The 22741-nt window shown below is 47.5% G+C and overlaps 3 protein-coding genes across 4 annotated transcripts in view; all 3 read right to left on the reverse strand.

The window, feature by feature from the left end:
- Tk (Tachykinin) overlaps window positions 1-22741 on the reverse strand; it is a 269943-nt gene that overhangs the window by 25327 nt on the left and 221875 nt on the right. The window lies entirely within an intron of this gene.
- Window positions 16908-17363, reverse strand: LOC123747447 (uncharacterized). The gene has a single exon (XM_045729669.2). It carries the CDS (start codon window positions 17361-17363, stop codon window positions 16908-16910), a length of 456 nt encoding a protein of 151 aa, XP_045585625.2.
- LOC138363261 (MAP7 domain-containing protein 2-like) lies at window positions 17484-20151 on the reverse strand. Its single transcript, XM_069322270.1, has 4 exons — window positions 20087-20151; window positions 18250-18831; window positions 17808-18025; window positions 17484-17713 (listed from the first exon to the last, which is right to left on the reverse strand). Exons 1-4 carry the CDS (start codon window positions 20149-20151, stop codon window positions 17484-17486), a joined length of 1095 nt encoding a protein of 364 aa, XP_069178371.1.

Raw genomic sequence — 22741 nt, forward strand, 5'->3', positions numbered from 1 at the left:
ATTCACTAAAAAGCTTGACTGCGGCTGAGTGTGCATGAAGGCAGTTAGCACTATTAGTGCACCTATGCTGACTAATGCACCTTGTTACAACAATGCCCTTTCAGGGAGGAGAGATTAGGCATCATTTCTTAACTGTTCGCCCCTGTACACCCAGCAGTAACTGGAGGCCTGGTTGTAAAATGATAAGCAGATCGTGTTCTAGGGAAAGCTAGTAAAGCAAGGCTTAACATTATTATTAATTTTTCTCGGGGACAGGACGCTTATAATTAGGAATGACCAGCGTCACCCTAGGTCAACTATACTGACCTGTACGCAGGATGCAACCCACAACAATTGACTAACTCCCGGGCACCTATTTACTGCTAGGTGAACAGACACATCAGGTGAAAGGAAACGTGCCCAATCATTCTGTCCTGCTCGGAAACTCGACAAGGATTTTCGATTGGGAGTCAAGAGCGTACACTACTGTACTACAGGAGCCCCAAAAGTCTACTAGCAAGAGGCAGAAGTCATGTACGACTGTAGTAGTACATTTGGCTTTGTTTTTGATCCACAATCAAGGATCCCGGGTTCGATTCCCGGGCAGAACAGAAATGGTTGGGCACATTTCCTTTCATCTAATGCCGCTGTTCACTACAGCATTCACTAGGCACCGGGGAGTTAGTCAACTGTTGCGGGGTTACATCCTGGGGGAAGGTCAGCTGTTCGACCTAGAGGGGGACCTCGATACCAGCCTAATGTATATGTATTCAAAGGCTTCCTGTCCCCGACAAAACGAATTAATTAAAAATAATTGCCCAGTTTGCCTAGCCTTTAACGCCAAGCCAGAGTGGACGAGAAGCACGATGTTGCCCCATCCACCACCACCACCAGCCCGGCCTCACAACACACCACCAGCCCGGCCTCACAACACACCACCAGCCCGGCCTCACAACACACCACCAGCCCGGCCTCACAACACACCACCAGCCCGGCCTCACAACACACCACCAGCCCGGCCTCACAACACACCACCAGCCCGGCCTCACAACACACCACCAGCCCGGCCTCACAACACACCACCAGCCCGGCCTCACAACACACCACCAGCCTGGCCTCACAACACACCACCAGCCCGGCCTCACAACACACCACCAGCCCGGCCTCACAACACACCACCAGCCTGGCCTCACAACACACCACCAGCCCGGCCTCACAACACACCACCAGCCCGGCCTCACAACACACCACCAGCCCGGCCTCACAACACAGCGCTGCACCACCACCAGCCCGGCCTCACAACACACCACCAGCCAGGCCTCACAACACAGCGCTGCACCACCACCAGCCCGGCCTCACAACACACCACCAGCCCGGCCTCACAACACACCACCAGCCAGGCCTCACAACACACCACCAGCCCGGCCTCACAACACACCACCAGCCCGGCCTCACAACACACCACCAGCCCGGCCTCACAACACACCACCAGCCCGGCCTCACAACACAGCGCTGCACCACCACCAGCCCGGCCTCACAACACACCACCAGCCAGGCCTCACAACACAGCGCTGCACCACCACCAGCCCGGCCTCACAACACACCACCAGCCAGGCCTCACAACACAGCGCTGCACCACCACCAGCCCGGCCTCACAACACACCACCAGCCCGGCCTCACAACACACCACCAGCCCGGCCTCACAACACACCACCAGCCCGGCCTCACAACACAGCGCTGCACCACCACCAGCCCGGCCTCACAACACACCACCAGCCCGGCCTCACAACACACCACCAGCCAGGCCTCACAACACACCACCAGCCCGGCCTCACAACACACCACCAGCCCGGCCTCACAACACACCACCAGCCCGGCCTCACAACACACCACCAGCCCGGCCTCACAACACACCACCACCACCAGCCCGGCCTCACAACACAGCGTCGCATTTTGACGTATACTTCACCTGAGGCCAAAAATCGTCGTGCTAGAAAATGGTAGCGGCTCGCGGAATTGACGTACTGTCCCGTTTTCTGTTTTGGGGTCGTATGGTAGGTTAAGATAAGGGAACTTTAGTACGACACTTTCTTGACGTTGGGAACCGGCTGGCAGATTAGTAATGTACGCCAGCGAATGTCCCGCTAGTGGATGACCTCATATATTTTTTAGTGATTGTATTTTTTATTATTTTCACGCTTCCGCCGCGAGTAAGATTAATTATATAATATTTAGAAATATTCTCTTTTATGGAAGGATGAAACACACATCTGGCAGGTGTGTCCTGCTACGGGTGCTCGCTGCCTGTGTTCTTTGTAAAACGTGTCCTACAGACAAAGGGGAGCTGACATATGTTGGAATCTAATGTAAAGAAACGCTATGCCTGAAATGCAAGGCATGTTAATGTCTTTGCAAGAATGTAGGAGCACCAATGTTATGCACTCTCACAAACCCCAATGTACCTCCTTGTATATAAATAAATAAATAAAGCATTGTGAAGAATATTTGCTTCATAATTACCTCATGGCGTTCAAAAACGGGGAGAAAATTGTCAAGCATTACTTGAATGGCTCACAATTGCATATTATTTGGACAGAAATGATAAGCCCGTGTTCTCTACTCACAATCGGGAATCCTGTATATGAATGGTTTTTGATCCACAATCAAGGATCCCGGGTTCGATTCCCGGGCAGACCAGAAATGGTTGGGCACATTTCCTTTCATCTAATGCCGTATATAATGCCAGGCGTGGGAGAAATGGTTGGGCATGTTTCCTTTCACCTAATGCTTCTCTTTACCTAGCAGTAAATAGGTACCTACTGTCGTGGTTGGTTGCATCTTGGGTAAGGACAGTATTTCGACCCTGGGGGAAGGGACATCGGTTTAAGCTTCCTGTGCAAAACAAAAAGAAATATTCCTTATGAGAACATGTTAGGCTAGTTTTAATTATATAAGGTGAGCCTAGGTTCGCTTAGGCTTTGGATTGGTAATAGAAGTTTTGTTGAGCTGCTGTATTATTATAGTAGTTATTAGTATTAATTTTTTATTTATACACAAATATTAAATTATAATTTCGTGTCTTAATTATTCCATGCAATTGTCGGGCCTAATGGACCAGTTACGCCATGTTAGGCTAGTGAACAAATACGAATACAGTATATTAGTCCAGACCAGGTATTTAGGAAACCTGAATGTAACCCACACAAGGGGCAACAGCTTCAAGTTCAACAAGCCACAATGTAACCCACACAAGGGGCAACAGCTTCAAGTTCAACAAGCCACAATGTAACCCACACAAGGGGCAACAGCTTCAGGTTCAACAAGCCACAATGTAACCCACACAAGGGGCAACAGCTTCAAGTTCAACAAGCCACAATGTAACCCACACAAGGGGCAACAGCTTCAGGTTCAACAAGCCACAATGTAACCCACACAAGGGGCAACACCTTCAAGTTCAACAAGCCACAATGTAACCCACACAAGGGGCAACAGCTTCAAGTTCAACAAGCCACAATGTAACCCACACAAGGGGCAACAGCTTCAGGTTCAACAAGCCACAATGTAACCCACACAAGGGGCAACACCTTCAAGTTCAACAAGCCACAATGTAACCCACACAAGGGGCTACACCTTCAAGTTCAACAAGCCACAATGTAACCCACACAAGGGGCAACAGCTTCAGGTTCAACAAGCCACAATGTAACCCACACAAGGGGGCAACACCTTCAAGCTCAATCGTCGAGGCCACTAGAGATGGTTTTCAGGTAAATTCAGGTAGAAGCAGATTCCTTCGCCAGTCGTTACCTGCATTATAATTATGCTAAACTATATGGATCTTTATTTTACAAATACCGTGAATAACTCCATTACATTGTAGTGTTAATGACATTTCACCTAAGTGCATTGAACAATAACTGCTTCGCGGCGCTGTTTATGTACTGTGTCTAATGGGATTCGAACTGTGGTTGCTGGCGAGTGCGTCGTTTGAAGTACATTTGCAAATTAAAGGAGTTGAAAAGCTGCACTACGCTAAAAGCTTGAGAAGTGTAGATAAGAGTTTTCAAGCAATCTTATCAAGGACATTGAACGAGCGAAACACTTAATTTCCTTTTCTCGTTAAAAGGCCATGATCACGCAGTGGCAACTCTTCGGTCCTCCTGACTGCCTTTTATCCGCTAAAAAGCTTTAATTTGTTTAATCTAAAAAGCAGATTTATATATAACAGTGGACATGGCAGTCGGATGGCAACCAATTTAACAAGAGTTTGATTCCCGGAGAAAGCGAGACGTCTGGGCACGCTTCCTTACACCTGATGCGTCTGTTCATCTAGCAGTAAATAGGCCAGCCTGCCCTCCTAAAGTTTCCTAACGTCTAGAAACTGTCGCAATAAATTGGCTTTAACCTAACCTTCCACAGGACCCAAAACGGAAAACGGGACAGTACGTCACTTTCGCGAGCCGCTACCATTTACGTACGTACGCACGACGATTTTTTACCTTAGGTGAAGTATACGTCAAAATGCGACGTTCTATTAGGAGGCCGGGTTGGATAGGCACCCGGGACTGTTGCTGATGCAGCCTCGGGAAGTTCGGTCGTCGGCATAACGCAGCGATTTCCTAACTTCAATGCACAAGTCAAAAAATATTTGTTCATATACTGTACAGAGGAACAGTATGTAAATATACATATATGTTGTTGAATATGACCGAGAAGGTAAGATTAATAATTCTAACACGAATCTTCTCAATATTTCTTACGTTGTTCTTTATTGTCGAGGGTAATTGAAATATCAACTCTCCAAAATTCATTTTTATTTTGGTCTGACGCCTAGAAGCATTTCGTAAGGGCTTCTTAATTCTCAAAGACTTGTTTACACTTAACACTATACTTATGATGCACTTGATACACTGTGTATGATACATTTAATCTACATCTTGGTTATATTCGTTTTGGGTGAGGTGATATGACACAAATGGTTTAGGTGAGATGGGTATTGGGTGAGGTGGGTACATCAGAATGGAAGTAACTGCAGAGGGCCTATTGCCCCATACTTTCTCTTGCTGCTTCTATGTTGGTTCAGGGACTTGAAGTTGGTAGAATGTAGTTGTGTTAATTGGCTGTTGATTGCTGGTGTTGACTTTTTGATGTGTAGTTCCTCGCTGATGTCGAGTCTCCTGCTATCTCTGTATCTATCGACTATTTCTGTGTTGTTTATTAAGATTTCTCTGGTGATGGTCTGGTTGTCAGAAGAAATTATATGTTCCTTGATGGAGCCCTGTTGTTTGTTCATTGTTAATCGCTTGGAAAGAGACGTTGCTGTAATAATAACAGGGGCATCAGGGTGAAAGAAACATTTTGCCCATTTGTCTCCGCCTCCACCGGGGATCGAACCTGGAACCTCAGGGCTACGAATCCGAAGCGCTGTCCACCCAGCTGTCAGGCTACCTAACGGTCACACTCTTACGTCTCACCCATATCACACAGAAATCACAAAGGCGTGATATAATACTTCCACATTTTGTCCTATTGGAATTCTAAAGGGGAAGGGAACTATCAGGGGAAAAGTGCCAAGCCATTATGACTATAGGGCCCTGGGAGGGGATAAGGATTTGGGATGAGACGGGGGGGGGGGGGGGGGGGGAGGAATGATGCCCAACCACTTGGACGGTCGGGGATTGAACACCGACATGCAGGAAGCGAAACCGGCGCTCTAATTGGGAAAAACCCTGAAATAGCCAAGCCATAAACTTAACTTGTTTTAGGCTTAAATAGGCAATTCAGTAACAAACATTCCCCTAATTTAGAGAATATCTGTACTATACTAGATCATACTAGATCTAGAAATAGTTAGGCTTTGTTGTTGCCTTCTTTTCGGTCCCTGTACAAAATCAATAGTACAAAAGATACTTTTTGTGCAACAGTCCATATTTTTATACAATCTATCGACAGTGAAGTAGGATGTAGTAGACTGGAAGCATCGTACCTCTGGCAGTAGTGAGACTTGCTTAAAGACCTTTAGACCAAAAAAATAAAAATAATAATAATACAAAAAATCAGATCTGCGTCTCTCATAATGAAGGCAAGAGTCATCATAAATTCATCAGTGACGTCAGGTCGACTTGAATGTGCATTTAATATTTCACATAATCTCGTACATCTGGTGCTCCGGAGACTGACAGGTCGGACTCAAATATTTGCAGGCAATCTGCGTGTGAATAGCGCCGAGTACTCCTTGTTGAGAGGCAAGAAGACTGTTTATTTTAGCTTTCTATGCCGAGATTATCGACGGTGAGGACTGGGCGCCCAGTAAACTTTACCGCCAAATAACTCACCCAGCAGCCTAGCGTTGATGACGTCATCCAGGGCAGAAGACGCGGTTGGTGTAAATTGACTTTGTTTACAAAACTACAAAGGTCCCGTCAAGCTGAGGCAGGCTGTCAGGGACGCTGTCAATTGGTAGTTGAACCTTCCTAATTTGTTCGCTTCTTCCCTCCTCCTCCTCCCCCCTTCTTCTATTTCTCCACACTTCTTATTTCTCTCCGCCCCAAACTTATTCCATTTCCCAAGGCGAGACAAAACAAATATTCCTACTGCATTTATTTATTTATTTATATATATAAGAGTTCTTACATTCTTGTACAGCCACTAACTTTTTTTTATTTATATATTTTTATTTTTACATGCGTGCATGCATATAAATAAAATAAAACAAAAACAAAACATAAATTACAAAATCACAAAATACAAAAGCACATAAAATACCGGCCTGAAGAGCCGACAAGAAAAACCAAACAAAATGCAGTGTAACAACTGCCTACTGCTGGGCGGCAGTAGTCGCATAGCAAGGTAAGGTAGAGCGAACCACCCCCCTCCCTGGAAGCAGAAGACATGGAAGAAGCGGATGGAGGCCACCGAGACGGCCCCGCCGCCGGATGCACAGAAGACAACGAAGGCCGCCGAGCCGGTAACACCACACCCGACACCGCAGGAGATGCAGAAGAGAAGGTCGGAGACGGGAGAAGCGGCAAAACCGCCGTCGACGAAACGGGGCGAAGCTGGGGGCACAGAACCCCCAGAGCGAGCAGTCTTCTTTAACACCACCACCAGGTCACCACACTCACCAGCAGGAGGAACCACCTCCCACGCAGAACCAGAACCTTCCGACACGCGACGCACCGGAAGTAAGCTCCACAGGCGCCTCACCAGAAGAAACACCGACACTGGCAGCCACAGGCACATGGACTTCCGCCACCACCGAAGATTGCAATGCAACCGGAACCTCACCGCCATCGCCGGAAGATCCAGAGTCGTCGAAATCTCCCACATCAGCCCAGGCAGAATAAGAACGCCGGGAATGCTTGGACTCTGGCCGCACATCATCAGATCCAGAGGCCGACCTAGAGACACGGGCATCACAAGCTGTGCGAACCGACGCTCTCCGCAGGACGGCAGCATCCTCAACCACATGGGGTACCAGGCCGAGCACAGTAGGAGGCCCTGTATCCACCCCAGCACCCAGCACAGCTGAGACACATGGCAAGGGCGCAGGGACATGCACAGCAGATGGAGAAGACAGAGACGACGTATAGATATCCACCGGAAGACCCACGGGACCATCAGGGACACCAACGGGAGCAGGCTGGACATCCGAAGGCACCACAACCCCTGGAAGAGGGGCCACCACAGCAGGGGACGCGTCAGGTGCCACAGGGGGGACCCAGCAGCAAACGGGACAGCCACATCCCCACCCACCGAATCCTCCTCCACAGGCAGCGGCGGAAAATCCTCCTCACGGAAGAGGTTCACGGGGGCGACGGCAGCCTCAGAACACCCGGCAGCCTGATACCCCAGCAGGCCACATCGAAAACATGATCGCGGTTGATGGGAATAATACACCCAAACATAATATCCAAGGAGCCGGACTGAGGACGGAATGTCCGCCCTCAGGCACATCCTCAGGGTCCGAATGTTCGTACGCAAACCCTGGAACTTTCTGAGGAGAGTTTGTGCAGCCTCACACTGACGACAGCTCCAAACCTCCCAAAGTAACGCCGCAGGAAGTCCTCGGAAAACTCCAAGGGCGCCCCATGAACACTCACGTACGTCAATGCACCACTCCGATCGGAAATCTCCACAGTGCCGGCACCACCCGGCAGGGGCAAGGATCGCCCCTCGAAGTGTTGGAGAAACGCCCAGTACTCCACGTCCCCCACAAATTTAACAATCACTCGATGAGCGGTAACCAGTTCAATACAGTAAATTACATCCACAGGGACACGGAGCATGTCACACATTACAAGTTCAACCTCTGGATACCCGGCACGACCAGAAAATTCCAGGCCTACAGAGTGCACACGCACAACAGGGGGAAGAGGTCCCCCCCATCACAGAGTCACTGACGATCACCCAAGCACCACTTGACGGCGAATGCAGGGAGGGCAGAAACACCCACACCCCCTGGCGACCAAAGTGGCAAGCCCTACAGCCACTAACTAGTACGTGTAGCGTTTCGGGCTTCGCCTCCCACACTCACTACCTCGCATCAAATACATCTGACGGTTTACTTACCTGGAAAGCACACATTCAACATCTTAAACAGACGACACAGTCCCGACTCGCCATACTTAAAGCCCTCACTGGCACCACCTGGGGAGCACACCATAAACTTGTGCTCCGTTTCTATATAATCTACATTCGCAGTCAACTAGACTACTGTTACCAAGCATATGAGTCGGCTGCGCCTACTAACCTACAGAGCCTCGAGGTCATACAAAACATTGCCATGCGACTTATATGTGGCGCAATGCGTCCCACTACTATCCTCAGACTTTATGGGGAAATGGGCCTCAAAAGTTTAGCCACCAGACGAGACATAATGTGTGCCAACTGTCACTCTGTACCACTGCTCACCCGACACACCCATACAGATAAAAAATTAATAATCCAAGAGTTAACCCACATCACCCCCCCCCCCCCGCTCTCCCCACCAATCACTCGCAACCTTTCCTCACACGGGCTACAAATAACCTCAATATAGACCTCTCTATTCCAAAACTCTGAAACCCAACTTACTGCCCCCCCTATTCCACATCTGAGGCCAGATTCTCGAAGCAGTTACTCAAGAACTTACGATCGTGTACATCATTCCTCAATCTTTGATGGCTTTGGTTACATTTATTAAACAGGTTTACAAGCATGAAAACTTGCCAGTCAACTGTTGTTATTGTTATAAACAGCCTCCTGATGCTTCGGAACTCATTAACTGTTTAATAATTGTAAACAAAGCCGCCAAAGATTGAGAAAAGATGTACAGGTTCGTAAGTGTTTGCGTAACTTCTTCGTGAATCTAGCCTCAGATCATTTGATGTTTCCAATTTTCTGATGGGAGCCTCAGATCATTTGATCACCAGACGAGGGAGTGGGGAATGGTGGGGAGCACGAGGGGACACGGGAGGGGGGTAATGGTGTGGGAGGACAAGGGGACAGGGGAGTTGGGGATGGTGGGGACGAGGGGAAAGGAGAATGGTGGGGAGGACAAGGAGACAGGGGAGTGGGGGTTAGTGGGGGAGGACGAGTGGACAGGGAGGGGGGGGGGGGGAATGGTAGGGAGGACGAGGGGGACGGGGGAGTGGGAGATAGTGGGGAGGACGAGGGGGACGGTAGAGTGGGGAATGGTTAGGAGAGGAGGATGAGGGGATGCTGGAATGGGGGATGATGGGGAGGAAAAAGGGACGAAGGTGTGAGGAATTGTTGGGAGAATGAGGGGACGATGGAGTGAGGAATGGTTGGGAGGACGAGGGGACGGGTCAGGAGGGGAATGGTAGGAAGGACTGGGAGACAGGGAAAGGTTGCTGCTGAGCCACAGCAACGCGTGGCCGGGTACAGCTAGTCTATATAAATAAAAATGGAAATGTTCGTTTGTTCAAAATCGCTAATCTCCCAAAAGTTCTTCACCGATTGCTTTGAAATTTTCACACAATGTTCCATTCGCATCCGAGCAGTTTTTATATACATACTATATTGATGTCACGACTGTGACGGGAAAAAATATTTTTTTTAAACTGTGTTTTTCATGTGAGAGAAATCTTCAAAAGCTCTTTACTGATTGCTTTGAAATTTTGACACGACGATGCATTCGAATAGGCGCATGTTTTTATATACTTACTATATACATGCCTCCTCCTCCCCTCTTTTTTTTTTTAAACAGTGCCATCTGTTGGACGTAAGAGCCACACATGCTGTAATCTCCCAAAGTTCTTTACCGATGGCTTTGAAATTCTGACACAACGTTCCATTCGAATATGTGCATGTTTTTATATACCTACTATATAGATGCCACACCTGTGATAGGTAAAAACTTATTAAAAAAAAACACAGCGTAATCTGTTGCACGTAATAGCAACACGCATGCTATACTAAATATGTTACGAATTCCATTTCAATTTTCCGATTTCATTGATAAATTGAATTATCATCGATTTCGATTTATTTTCATTTTGATTTAATTATTTTGTGTGACATTGCGTTGGAATTGAGTTTTTTTTTTGTTTACCATATCGTTTATTTCGTGAGTATAGTTTATAGTTTTATTTTTTTATTATTTTTCATTTCGTTTTTTAATTGTTAATTTTAACTGATGTTCACAATTTTCTAATGGGAACATCAGATTATTTGGGAATGCATCGAACGAGGGAGTAGGGAATAGTGGGGAGGACGAGGGGACGGGAGTAGGGGATGGTTTGGAGGACGAGGGGACAGGGGAGGGGGTAATGGTGGGGAGGACAAGGGAATGGGGGAGTTGGGGATGGTGGGACTAGGGGACAGGGGAATAGAGATTGGTGGGGGAGGACAAGGGGACAGGGACGTGGGGGATGGTAGGAAGGACGAGGAGACGGGGGAGTGGGAGATGGTGGAGAGGACGAGGGAACGGTGGAGTGGGGAATGATTAGGAGGACGAGGGGACGGAGGAGGGGGGGAATGGTGGGGACGACTGGGAGACAGGGGGAGGGTTGCTAGCTGTTGAGCCACAGCAACGCGTGGCCAGGTACAGCTAGTGTACAATAAAAAATGATACAATCGTTAGCAACGAGGGAGGTACCTTATTACAAAATTTGGAAGGTGGTCAGTTTAATATTGTGCGTCAACGCGGAGGGCCACAAGCCAGGGTGTGAGCCGCTTTCCTTACCGCCTTTAGTCACCAGGGACTCCATATTGCCTTACCCGAAAATACTTCAATGAACCGGTTAGAATGCCTAGTCAGCCCCTCACCTTTGTGCTGGTTCCTAGTGGAGATGGCTTCGGTGCTAGTGGCTGATGAGTCTTTCCTTGTTCCACGTATGTCTGGCCCCTAAGTCACTCACCGTGTGACGGGCCCCAAAGTCACTCACCGTGTGACGGGCCCCTAAGTCACTCACCGTGTGACGGGCCCCTAAGTCACTCACCGTGTGACGGGCCCCTAAGTCACTCACCGTGTGACGGGGCCCTAAGTCACTCACCGTGTGACGGGGCCCTAAGTCACTCACAGTGTGACGGGCCCCTACGTCACTCACAGTGTGACGGGCCCCTACGTCACTCACAGTGTGACGGGGCCCTAAGTCACTCACAGTGTGACGGGGCCCTAAGTCACTCACAGTGTGACGGGCCCCTACGTCACTCACAGTGTGACGGGCCCCTACGTCACTCACAGTGTGACGGGCCCCTACGTCACTCACAGTGTGACGGGCCCCTACGTCACTCACAGTGTGACGGGGCCCAACACTCCGCATGTGTTGATCCGTAAGCACGTCATATGTATTAAGTTTTCAAAATATAATATCCAGTGATTTGTTAAATACGATATACTTAATTTCCTCTCATTAATATCTCAACTTTTAGTTCTGAATATATAACTACTAACTAATAAGACTGGTATGTTAATTATCAGGAGAAAGTGTTAAGTCAATATGTGTGTGTGTGAGGGGGAGAGAGAGAGAGAGAGAGAGAGAGAGAGAGAGAGAGAGAGAGAGAGAGAGAGAGAGAGAGAGAGAGAGAGAGAGAAAGAGAGAGAGAGAGAGAGAGGGGGGGGGGGAGGGGGGTTAGACAACAGTTATGGGTGGGCTGTAGATAAAACACACACACACATACACACACACACACACACACACATACACACAGGCGGTGGAAACAGGAGGCCAGACACAGGATACAGAATAGGAGATGAAGTACTTACTGAAACGGAAAGAGAGAAAGATCTAGGAATTGATATCACACCAAACCTGTCTCCTGAAGCCCACATAAAAAGAATTACGTCTGCGGCATATGCGAGGCTGGCTAACATCAGAACAGCCTTCAGGAACCTGTATAAGGAATCGTTCAGAATCTTGTATACTACATACGTAAGACCAATCCTGGAGTATGCGGCCCCAGCATGGAGCCCGTACCTTGTCAAGCACAAGACGAAGCTGTAAAAAGTTCAGAGGTATGCCACTAGGCTAATCCCAGAACTAAGAGGCATAAGTTACGAGGAAAGGCTGCGGGAAATGCACCTAACGACACTGGAAGACAGAAGCAGTCTCCGTGGTGTAGTGGTAAGACACTCGCCTGGCGTTCCGCGAGCGCTATGTCATGGGTTCGTATCCTGGCCGGGGAGGATTTACTGGGCGCAATTCCTTAACTGTAGCCTCTGTTTAACGCAACAGTAAAATGTGTACTTGGATGAAAAAACGATTCTTCGCGGCAGGGGATCGTATTCCAGGGACCATAGGATTAAGGACTTGCCCGAAACGCTACGCGTACTAGTGGCTGTACAAGAATGTAACTCTTGTATATATCTCAAGAGTGAGGGGGAGACATGATCACTACCTACAAAATCCTCTGAAGAATTGACAGGGTAGACAAGGACAAACTATTCAACACTGGCGGGACGCGAACAAGGGGACACAGGTGGAAACTGAGTACCCAAATGAGCCACAGGGACGTTAGAAAGAACGTTTTCAGTGTCAGAGTAGTTAACAGGTGGAATGCATTAGGCAGTGATGTGGTGGAGGCTGACTCCATACACAGTTTTAAATGTAGATATGATAGAGCCCAGTAGACTCAGGAATCTATACACCAGTTGATTGATAGTAGAGAGGCGGGACCAAAGAGCCAAAGCTCAAACCCCCGCAAGCACAAATAGGCGAGTACAAATAGGTGAGTACACACACACATACACACACACACATACACACACACAGATACACATACACACACACACACACATACACACACACATACACACACACACAGAAAAACCCATGGTTCAACCAGGAATGTAAGGTAGCGAAACAACTGAGTAAAAGAACATGGAGAAACTACAGAAATAACCCATGGTTCAACCAACAGAAAAACCCATGGTTCAACCAGGAATGTAAGGTAGCGAAACAACTGAGTAAAAGAACATGGAGAAACTACAGAAATAACAGAACACCAGAGAGCAGGGAGAGGTACCAGAGGGCCAGAAATGAGTACATCAGAGTGAGGAGGGAAGCAGAGAGACAGTTTGAAAATGACATCGCGAGTAAAGCCAAGACCCAACCAAAGCTGCTCCACAGCCATATCAGGAGGAAAACAGCAGTGAAGGAACAAGTGATGAAGCTGCGGAAAGGGGAGAACAGATACACAGAGAATGACAAGGAGGTGTGTGAAGAACTCAACAAGAGATTCCAGGAGGTCTTCACAATAGAACAAGGAGAAGCCCCTGCACTAAATGAGGAGGCGGCAACCTTGGAAACCTTGGAGGAATTTGACCTCACCAGTGATGAGGTCAAAAGGTGTCTGCTGGAGCTAGATGTGACAAAGGCTGTTGGGCCTGATAGAATCTCACCATGGATACTAAAGGAAGGTGCAGAAGCACTAAGTGTGCCACTCTCTATGGTGTATAACAGGTCACTGGAAACAGGAGACTTACCAGAAAGTTGGAAGACAGCTAACGTGGTCCCAATATACAAAAAGGGTGACAGGCAAGAGGCACTGAATTACAGGCCAGTTTCCTTAACTTGTATACCATGCAAGGTGCTGGAGAAGATCGTGAGGAAAAGGCTCGTAGAGCATCTGGAGGGAAATAACTTTGTAACGCACCACCAACATGGGTTCAGAGATGGTAAATCGTGCCTCACAGGGTTAATAGAATTTTATGACCAGGCAACGAAAATTAGGCAGGAAAGAGAAGGGTGGGCCGACTGCATTTTCCTGGATTGCCAAAAAGCCTTCGACACAGTACCCCATAAAAGGCTGTTAAAAAAGTTGGAGCAACAGGCAGGAGTAAAAGGGAAGGTGCTCCAGTGGATAAGGGAGTATTTAAGCAACAGGAAACAGCGAGTAACGGTGAGGGGGAAGACATCAGAGTGGCGAGATGTCACCAGCGGAGTCCCACAGGGCTCAGTACTTGGACCCATCCTGTTTCTAATATATGTGAACGATCTTCCAGAGGGTATAGACTCATTCCTCTCGATGTTTGCTGATGATGCAAAAATTATGAGAAGAATCAAGACGGATGAAGATAGACAGAGACTACAGGATGACCTGGATAAACTGGAGGAATGGTCTAGAAAATGGCTGCTGAAGTTCAACTCTGGAAAGTGTAAGGTGATGAAATTAGGCGAAGGGAGGAGGAGGCTGAACACAAGGTATCATCTGGGAGGGGAAATCCTGCAAGAATCAAATAGAGAGAAGGATCTGGGGGTTGATATCACACCGAACCTGTCCCCAGAGGCCCACATCAAAAGAATATCATCAGCGGCATATGCTAGACTGGCCAACATAAGAACTGCCTTCAGAAACTTGTGTAAGGAATCTTTCAGAACCCTGTATACCACTTATGTAAGACCAATCCTGGAGTATGCAGCTCCAGCCTGGAGTCCATACCTAGTTAAACACAAGACAAAGTTAGAGAAGATTCAGCGGTATGCCACCAGGCTCGTCCCGGAACTGAGAGGATTGAGCTACGAGGAAAGGCTAAAGGAGCTGAACCTCACATCCCTGGAAAACAGAAGAGTAAGGGGAGACATGATAACCACCTACAAAATTCTCAGGGGAATTGACAGGGTGGACAAAGACAAACTCTTCAGCACGGGTGGGACACGAACAAGGGGACACAGGTGGAAACTTAGTACCCAGATGAGCCACAGAGACGTTAGAAAGAATTTTTTCAGTGTCAGAGTAGTTAATAAATGGAATGCACTAGGAAGTGATGTGGTGGAGGCTGACTCCATACACAGTTTCAAATGTAGGTATGATAGAGCCCAGTAGGCTCAGGAATCTGTACACCAGTTGATTGACAGTTGAGAGGCGGGACCAAAGAGCCAAAGCTCAACCCCCGCAAGCACAATTAGGTGAGTACAATTAGGTGAGTACACACACATACACACACACACACACACATACAGGGGCTGGTGGCTGAGTGGACAGCACGCTGGATACGTAGTCCTGTGGTTCGATTACCGGCGCCGGCGAAAACAGATGGTAAGAGTTTCTTTCACCCTGATGCCCCTGTTATCTAGAAGTAAATAGGTGCCTGGGAGTTAGACAGCTGATACGGGCTGCTGTGTGTGTGTGTAATTACCTAAGTGTAATTACAGGATGAGAGCTACGCTCGTGGTGTGTGTGTGTACTCACCTAGTTGTACTCACCTAGTTGTGCTTGCGGGGGTTGAGCTCTGGCTCTTTGGTTCCGCCTCTCAACCGTCAATCAACAGGTGTACAGGTTCCTGAGCCTATTGGGCTCTATCATATCTACACTTCTATCTACACTTCTATCTATCTGTGTGTGTGTGTGTGTGTGTGTGTGTGTGTGTGTGTGTGTGTGTGTGTGTGTGTACTCACCTATTTGTGCTTGCGGGGGTTGAGCTTTGGCTCTTTGGTCCCGCCTCTCAACAGATCAATCAACTGGTGTACAGGTTCCTGAGCCTAATGGGCTCTTTCATATCTACATTTAAACTGTGTATGGAGCCAGCCTCCAACACATCACTGCCTAATGCATTCCATCCGTTAACTACTGTGTGTGTGTGTGTGTGTGTGTGTGTGTGTGTGTGTGTGTGTGTGTGTGTAAAATTTAGTTAGTAGTTAGTAACAGTTGATTGATTGACAGTTGAGAGGCGGGCCAAAAGAGCAGAGCTCAACCCCCGCAAGCACAACTAGCCTCGGTGAATACACACACAGACTCGGGCGGGACCAAAGACCTGAAGCACAGCCCCTGCAAGCATAACTTGATTAGTAAACACACACACACACACATATTGTAAGGTATATAAGGTAGTGAAACTATTGAGTAAAAGAACGTGGAGAAATTACAGGAACATCAGAACACCAGAGAGCAGGGAGAGAGATACCAGAGGGCCAGAAATGAGTACCTCAGAGTGAGGAGGGAAGCAGAGAGACAGTTTGAAAATGACATCGCGAGTAAAGCCAAGACCCAACCAAAACTGCTCCACAGCCACATCAGGAGGAAAACAGCAGTAAAGGAACAAGAGATGAAACTGAAAAAAGAGGAGAATAGATATACAGAGAGTGACAAGGAGGTGTGTGAAGTTCACCGCACATTACTAAAACAAATCAATCACGCCGATGCACATATATTATCCATAGTACAAAACTAATAAAATAAAATACAATTATACAGCAATAATTTTAATTAACGTCCATAGCAATAATAAAAGTATATATGTATATAGGATCACCCCGCCCCCCCATGTAGGATCACCCTTTTCTGACCTACTTTTGTATACTCATTTTTGTTCTTCACGTTCCAGTTTCTGTATCCTCCATCCGTGCTCTCTGCTCCTCTCTTTCCAGTCTCTGTATCCTCCATCTGTGCTCTCTGCTCCTCTCTTTCCAGTCTCTGTGCTTCCAAAATGTGGTTTATTTTTATCTTTCCAGTTCGAAAGAGAAAGAAGTTTCTCTGCTTCTTCAAATCTAGTCTTTGTCTTTCCTTTCCAGTGTCTCTGCTGGCTGTATCTGTGCTGTTTGCTCTCTTTCCAATCTCTGTGCTTCCAAAAGCTGGAGTTTTCTCTCTTTTTCCAATCTCTGTGCTTCCTTTATCTGTTCTTTTTCCAATCTCTGTGCTTCAATAATCTGGGCCTTTCTCTCTTTTAACAATCTCTGTGCTTCCTTTATCTGTTCTTTTTCCAATCTCTGTGCTTCCAAAATCTGGGCTTTTTTCTCTTTTTCCAATCTCAGTGCTTCCTTTATCCGTTCTTTTTCCAATCTCTGTGCTTCCATAATCTGGGCTTTTGTCTCTTTTTCCAATCTTTGTGCTTCCTTTATCTGCTCTTTTTCCAATCTCTGTGCTTCCATAATCTGGGCTTTTGTCTCTTTTTCCAATCTTTGTGCTTCCTTTATCCGCTCTTTTTCCAATCTCTGTGCTTCCATAATCTGGGCTTTTGTCTCTTTTTCCAATCTTTGTGCTTCCTTTATCTGCTCTTTTTACAATCTCTGTGCTTCCAAAATCTGGGCTTTTCTCTCTTTTTCCAATCTCTGTGCTTCCTTTATCTATTCTTTTTCCAATCTCTGTGCTTCCAAAATCTGGGCTTTTCTCTCTTTTTCCAATCTCTGTGCTTCCATTATCTGGGCTTTTCTCTCTTTTTCCAATCTCTGTGCTTCCTTTATCTGCTCTTTTTCCAATCTCTGTGCTTCCTTTATCTGCTCTTTTTCCAATCTCTGTGCTTCCATAATCTGGGCTTTTGTCTCTTTTTCCAATCTCTGTGCTTCCTTTATCTGCTCTTTTTACAATCTCTGTGCTTCCATAATCTGGGCTTTTGTCTCTTTTTCCAATCTCTGTGCTTCTTTTATCTGCTCTTTTTCAAATCTCTGTGCCTCCATAATCTGGGCTTTTTCCAATCTCTGTGCCTCCATAATCTGGGCTTTTTCCAATCTCTGTGCTTCCTTTATCTGCTCTTTTTCCAATCTCTGTGCTTCCATAATCTGGGCCTTTCTCTCCTTTTCCAATCTCTGTGCTTCCTTTATCTGCTCTTTTTACAATCTCTGTGCTTCCATAATCTGGGCTTTTGTCTCCTTTTCCAATCTCCGGGCTTCTTTAGCCAGAGCTTTTTGTCTTTTTCTTTCAAGTCCAAGTCCTTGTTTGTTACGTCTCTTATCCTCTTTTTCCTATCTCCGCTCTTCCTTACTCTGCCTCGATAGCCTCAGTTTCTTTTTATTCTCCATCATAATCCTCATTCTTTCCAGCACCACTGCTTTGCGACAGAGATCCTTAAACTCCTGTTTAGGTATATTTGGATACTCTCTTTTCAGAGTTTACGCAAACTGCAACTTATATTGCTGGATGTATTTTCGTCTTGGGTGGGTTTGGAGAGACAGGAGGCGTGCACGCGAGCAGGCCTCCTGGGCCTGCAGGCGAGCGCGGTCCTCCAGTGATGGCAGGCCTTCCTTAGCCTGCACGACAGCCACCATTTCGGTCAGATCTGATTCGTTTCTGTCGTAGGTGGCTTTGGGTCGGACTCGCTTTTTGGGCTGATCATAGCTGGGTTCATCACGGCTGGTGCTGGGTTCATCACGGCTAGGGCCATCACGGCTGGTGCTGGGCTGGTCACGGCTGGTGCTGGGCTGGTCACAGCTGGGGCTGGGCTGGTCACAGCTGGGGCTGGGCTGGTCACAGCTGGTGTTGGGCTGGTCGCAGCTGGGGCTGGGCTGGTCACGGCTGGGGCTGGGCTGGTCATGGCTGGTGCTGGGCTGGTCATGGCTGGTGCTGGGCTGGTCACAGCTGGTGCTGGGCTGGTCACAGCTGGTGCTGGGCTGGTCACAGCTGGGGCTGGGCTGGTCACAGCTGGTGCTGGGCTGGTCACAGCTGGTGCTGGGCTGGTCACAGCTGGTGCTGGGCTGCCTGGGGCCCACATCAGTCCCCAGGATGCACTAGTGCTCAGCCTCGCCCTGTGAACGCTTCCTGTTGTTGTAGATTCGCTACCCGGAACAAAAAGTTCCAAGTAGCACGGGCTATGGTGAGCCCCTAGGCGAACGCTTCCGTTTTAAAGGAGCGAATATCTTTGGCCGAGTAGGTTTTCGAACACAATACTGGTCTTCGTGTCGTTCCATGTCTCTCCGATCTTTGAGATCTTTCGCGCTCGAACCTAAAATATCTGATTAGGGGATATATACATTGACTGAATATCCGATTCAATAAGGTTTAGTTAGATCGGAATAAGGAACGGTGGATTCCAGACGATAATATAAATTCTAGAATTTTCTGACCAGCTTATTTAGATGTTAGTGTCGCGGTCTGGTGTGTTTGTTAGTCTCGCGGTCTGGTGTGTTTGTTAGTCTCGCGGTCTGGTGTGTTTGTTAGTGTCGCGGTCTGGTGTGTTTGTTAGTGTCGCGGTCTGGTGTGTTTGTTAGTCTCGCGGTCTGGTGTGTTTGTTAGTGTCGCGGTCTGGTGTGTTTGTTAGTCTCGCGGTCTGGTGTGTTTGTTAGTCTCGCGGTCTGGTGTGTTTGTTAGTCTCGCGGTCTGGTGTGTTTGTTAGTCTCGCGGTCTGGTGTGTTTGTTAGTCTCGCGGTCTGGTGTGTTTGTTAGTCTCGCGGTCTGGTGTGTTTGTTAGTCTCGCGGTCTGGTGTGTTTGTTAGTCTCGCGGTCTGGTGTGTTTGTTAGTCTCGCGGTCTGGTGTGTTTGTTAGTCTCGCGGTCTGGTGTGTTTGTTAGTCTCGCGGTCTGGTGTGTTTGTTAGTCTCGCGGTCTGGTGTGTTTGTTAGTCTCGCGGTCTGGTGTGTTTGTTAGTCTCGCGGTCTGGTGTGTTTGTTAGTGTGGCTAACAAGTGTGGTTGTCAATGTTGTGATGCCCGTATCACCTTCCAGTCATAAGGGCTTTCGGCCGAATCCTGGAGTTACCTAAAAATGTTGTTAAATAAGATGCATAGTTTCGTATTACGGGAGACATTCCAATTTTCCTCGGCCGTGGTGCACTCTTGACCCAAAGATGGCGCCTATAAACACTGTGACGTCACAGTACACGTGCCCAGCTCAGCAATTTGTACATAACAAATTTAGTTTGTAGCAAACTTTGTTAGTATACAAAGTTATACTGCACGGCAAAGTATTTATACAGGTAAAATCCGCGTTTTGGTCACTTTGATTCATAAGACAGTGTACAATTCACTGTGTAAGCGAATATTCTCAGTGTAGCGAAGTTTGCCAGTGTAGACAGCTGACCCCATGCTATTGTGTGTCTTCCCGAGAGAGAGAGAGAGAGAGAGAGAATGTCAGTCCACCTCCCGGAGTCGAACTGTGTGTCAATCCCGTACGGGATTCCCACTATCCCGTCCGGGATTGAATTGACCCCAGATTTATTCTCTCTCTCTCTCTCTCTCGCGAAGACCCACAGGACAAGATGGAGAAGGTGCAAGAATTTGTAGAGTCAGACAAGCCTGAGATTTGGAAGATTTCACCAAAAAACAGTTGAAGCAGATAGCGGAGAAATGTGGTGTCAAAGTGAAGTTATCTAAAGTGGCGGGAATGAAGAATGAGATCCTGAGGCAGTTAAGAGCTAAGAACGATGTGGCAGAACAAGGAGCCCAGAAAGGAGCTGGGAGTGGAGAGAAAGATGATGCATAAGACGGAGTGAGATCCCAAGGGTCGAGAAGGATCGAGTAGGAGTAACCACAGAAGTAGGAGTAGCCGCGGTAGCAGGAACAGGAGTTTGGAAAGGTTTCAGCTAGAGCTCCAGATGCAGCGTGAGGAGAGGCAGTTCCGACTGGAGAAGTTGAAGTTAGAACTTCAGATGAAAAATGAAGCAGAGAAAGAGAGAGAGAAAACCAGAATACGAGAACTAGAATTAGAACAGGAGGTAAAAAAAGAAAAGGAGAAAACCCGAGTAAGAGAATTGGAGTTGGAACAAGAGAAAGAAAATTAGAAAGCTCAAGTTGAAAGAGAAAAAAAAGAACAAAACAAATGGAAATAGAAGCAGATAGAGCTTTGGCAGAGCATAGGATTGGATGTGGATTGTCAGAAAGCGCCACACATGTATCGCACCAACCGGATAATAAAGTTAGAGAAAAACACATTCCCCTATTTGTGCCTGAGGAGTCAGAGAGCTTTTTCGAGCAGTTTGAGAAGATAGCCAACATCAGACAGTGGCCGCAGGAAAAGTGGGCTCAATTGGTACAGTTACGGTTGATCGGTGCTGCCAGAAAATCGTATACCCAGGTGTCTTTGGAGGAATGCCAAGATTACTGGACTGTGAAGAGCAGCGTATTGCGTTCTTTCCTGTTAACATCTGAAGCTTACAAAAAGTGTTTCAGAGAAATGATGAAGGCTCCTGCAAGTACGTTTGCCGAGACGGCAAGAGATCTGGAAAGGCGTTTCCAGAAATGGATAGAAACTGTCGGTGTAGAATCGTATTGTGATTTGAAACAGCTGATGATTATAGAGAAATATCTGAAAATGATTCACCCTGAGACGAAATTTAAGATCCAAGAGGCAGGAGAGAAGAATGTGAGAGACATAGCCGACAGAGCAGATATGATTACGAAGGCTTATCGGATCTTGAGGGAAAGCAGAGTGAAAAGTGACGTGAGACGTAATTATGGCAGGTCTAGTGGAGTATGGGGGTGACAAAAGTGTCTGGGGGCAGGTAAGAAAGTATGGTGGCCCTACACCCCTGAAGGAAAGTTACCGAGTCCGCCGGCCGAAGCTAAGCGAGAAACTGATATGTACTATGAGAAATCAAGAGTCCAGCCAAACCCAGTGTGGTGCGGGTTTGGTGCTCCTGCGCGGAGAACCTCGAACTCGAGTGGACAGAGTCAAAGTCACTCAGGATGATATAGAGGAGACTTCTCCCAAGTAAGATGCTAGAAATGTAACGGACGTGGTCACATTATGAAAGATTGTCAGCAGGGTAAGAGAGTTGTGACCCTGACCATGTATGACCCCCGAAATGCATGTGTTAATTTGATACAGGACAAACCGCAGAAAGTGAACTTGATGAACGAGAGGTATAGCCCGTTCATTAGTAAAGGTTGGGTTAGTATAGAAAACCAACCTGAAGTGGAAGTTAGTATCCTAAAGATAGGGAGCGAATCAGAGCCTGGTTCTGAGAAGCCTGATCGCGGATTATCGACTTTTAGTTGGCAGTCAGAAAATAAAGGTGTATGGATTATTGTCTGAGGGTGACAAGCCCATTTGTGCTGTCAGGCTGAAGTCAGAATATTTGTCGGCGGAGGTGATGTTGGGAGTGTGTTCCGACATACCTGTTCCAGGGATACACGGGATCCTTGGTAATGACATGTGTGGATCCAAGGTGTTACCAGAGCTCATAGTGAAAGCTGTGCCAAAAGAGTGTCAGAAGGGCCACGGCACTGAGGGGGACACCTGATAGAGTGGACCTGACTAGCATCTTAGAGGATGAGTCAGAGGACAGTCAAGTGATCGAGTACCCTGCCTCTGTAGTGACGAGGGCAGAGGTGGCCGACGAGAGAGACACTGGAGAAGAAGTGACAGTGTCGACTCCACTGAGTGAAGATATCGACGTAGAGATAGCGTGGCTGTTTGCTGAAAGTCTAGCTCGTGTAAAAGAGGGCATGGAGAGGCCAGAAGTGAAGATGACCCTGCCGGAGAGCACTAATGTGGACAGAGTGGACCTGAGTAGAGCCCAGCCTGCTGAGATCGCGAGTCAGAAAGTGGAGATAACTGTATTGAACAAAGGTGAAGAAAAATGTGGACAGACTTAGGACAAGAGTAGTGACAAGTTGTCCACAGGAACAGAAGTGTAGGGATGATGAAGTTGGGTTGTCTGAGATGTCAGAAATT

This window comes from Procambarus clarkii, chromosome 10 (assembly GCF_040958095.1).
Source record: "Procambarus clarkii isolate CNS0578487 chromosome 10, FALCON_Pclarkii_2.0, whole genome shotgun sequence".
In the NCBI taxonomy this organism is placed as follows: domain Eukaryota; kingdom Metazoa; phylum Arthropoda; class Malacostraca; order Decapoda; family Cambaridae; genus Procambarus; species Procambarus clarkii.

Coding starts and splice junctions, on each gene's coding strand:
- LOC123747447 (XM_045729669.2), bottom strand. CDS start 17,363: ATGGAAGCACAGAGATTGGAAAAAGAGCGGATAAAGGAAGCACAAAGA.
- LOC138363261 (XM_069322270.1), bottom strand. CDS start 20,151: ATGGGGTCAGCTGTCTACACTGGCAAACTTCGCTACACTGAGAATATT. Junction 18,832..20,086: donor ATTCGCTTACACAGTGAATT/GTACACTGTCTT, acceptor TGTGGGCCCCAG/GCAGCCCAGCACCAGCTGTG. Junction 17,714..17,807: donor AAAAAGCCCAGATTATGGAG/GCACAGAGATTT, acceptor GATTGTAAAAAG/AGCAGATAAAGGAAGCACAG.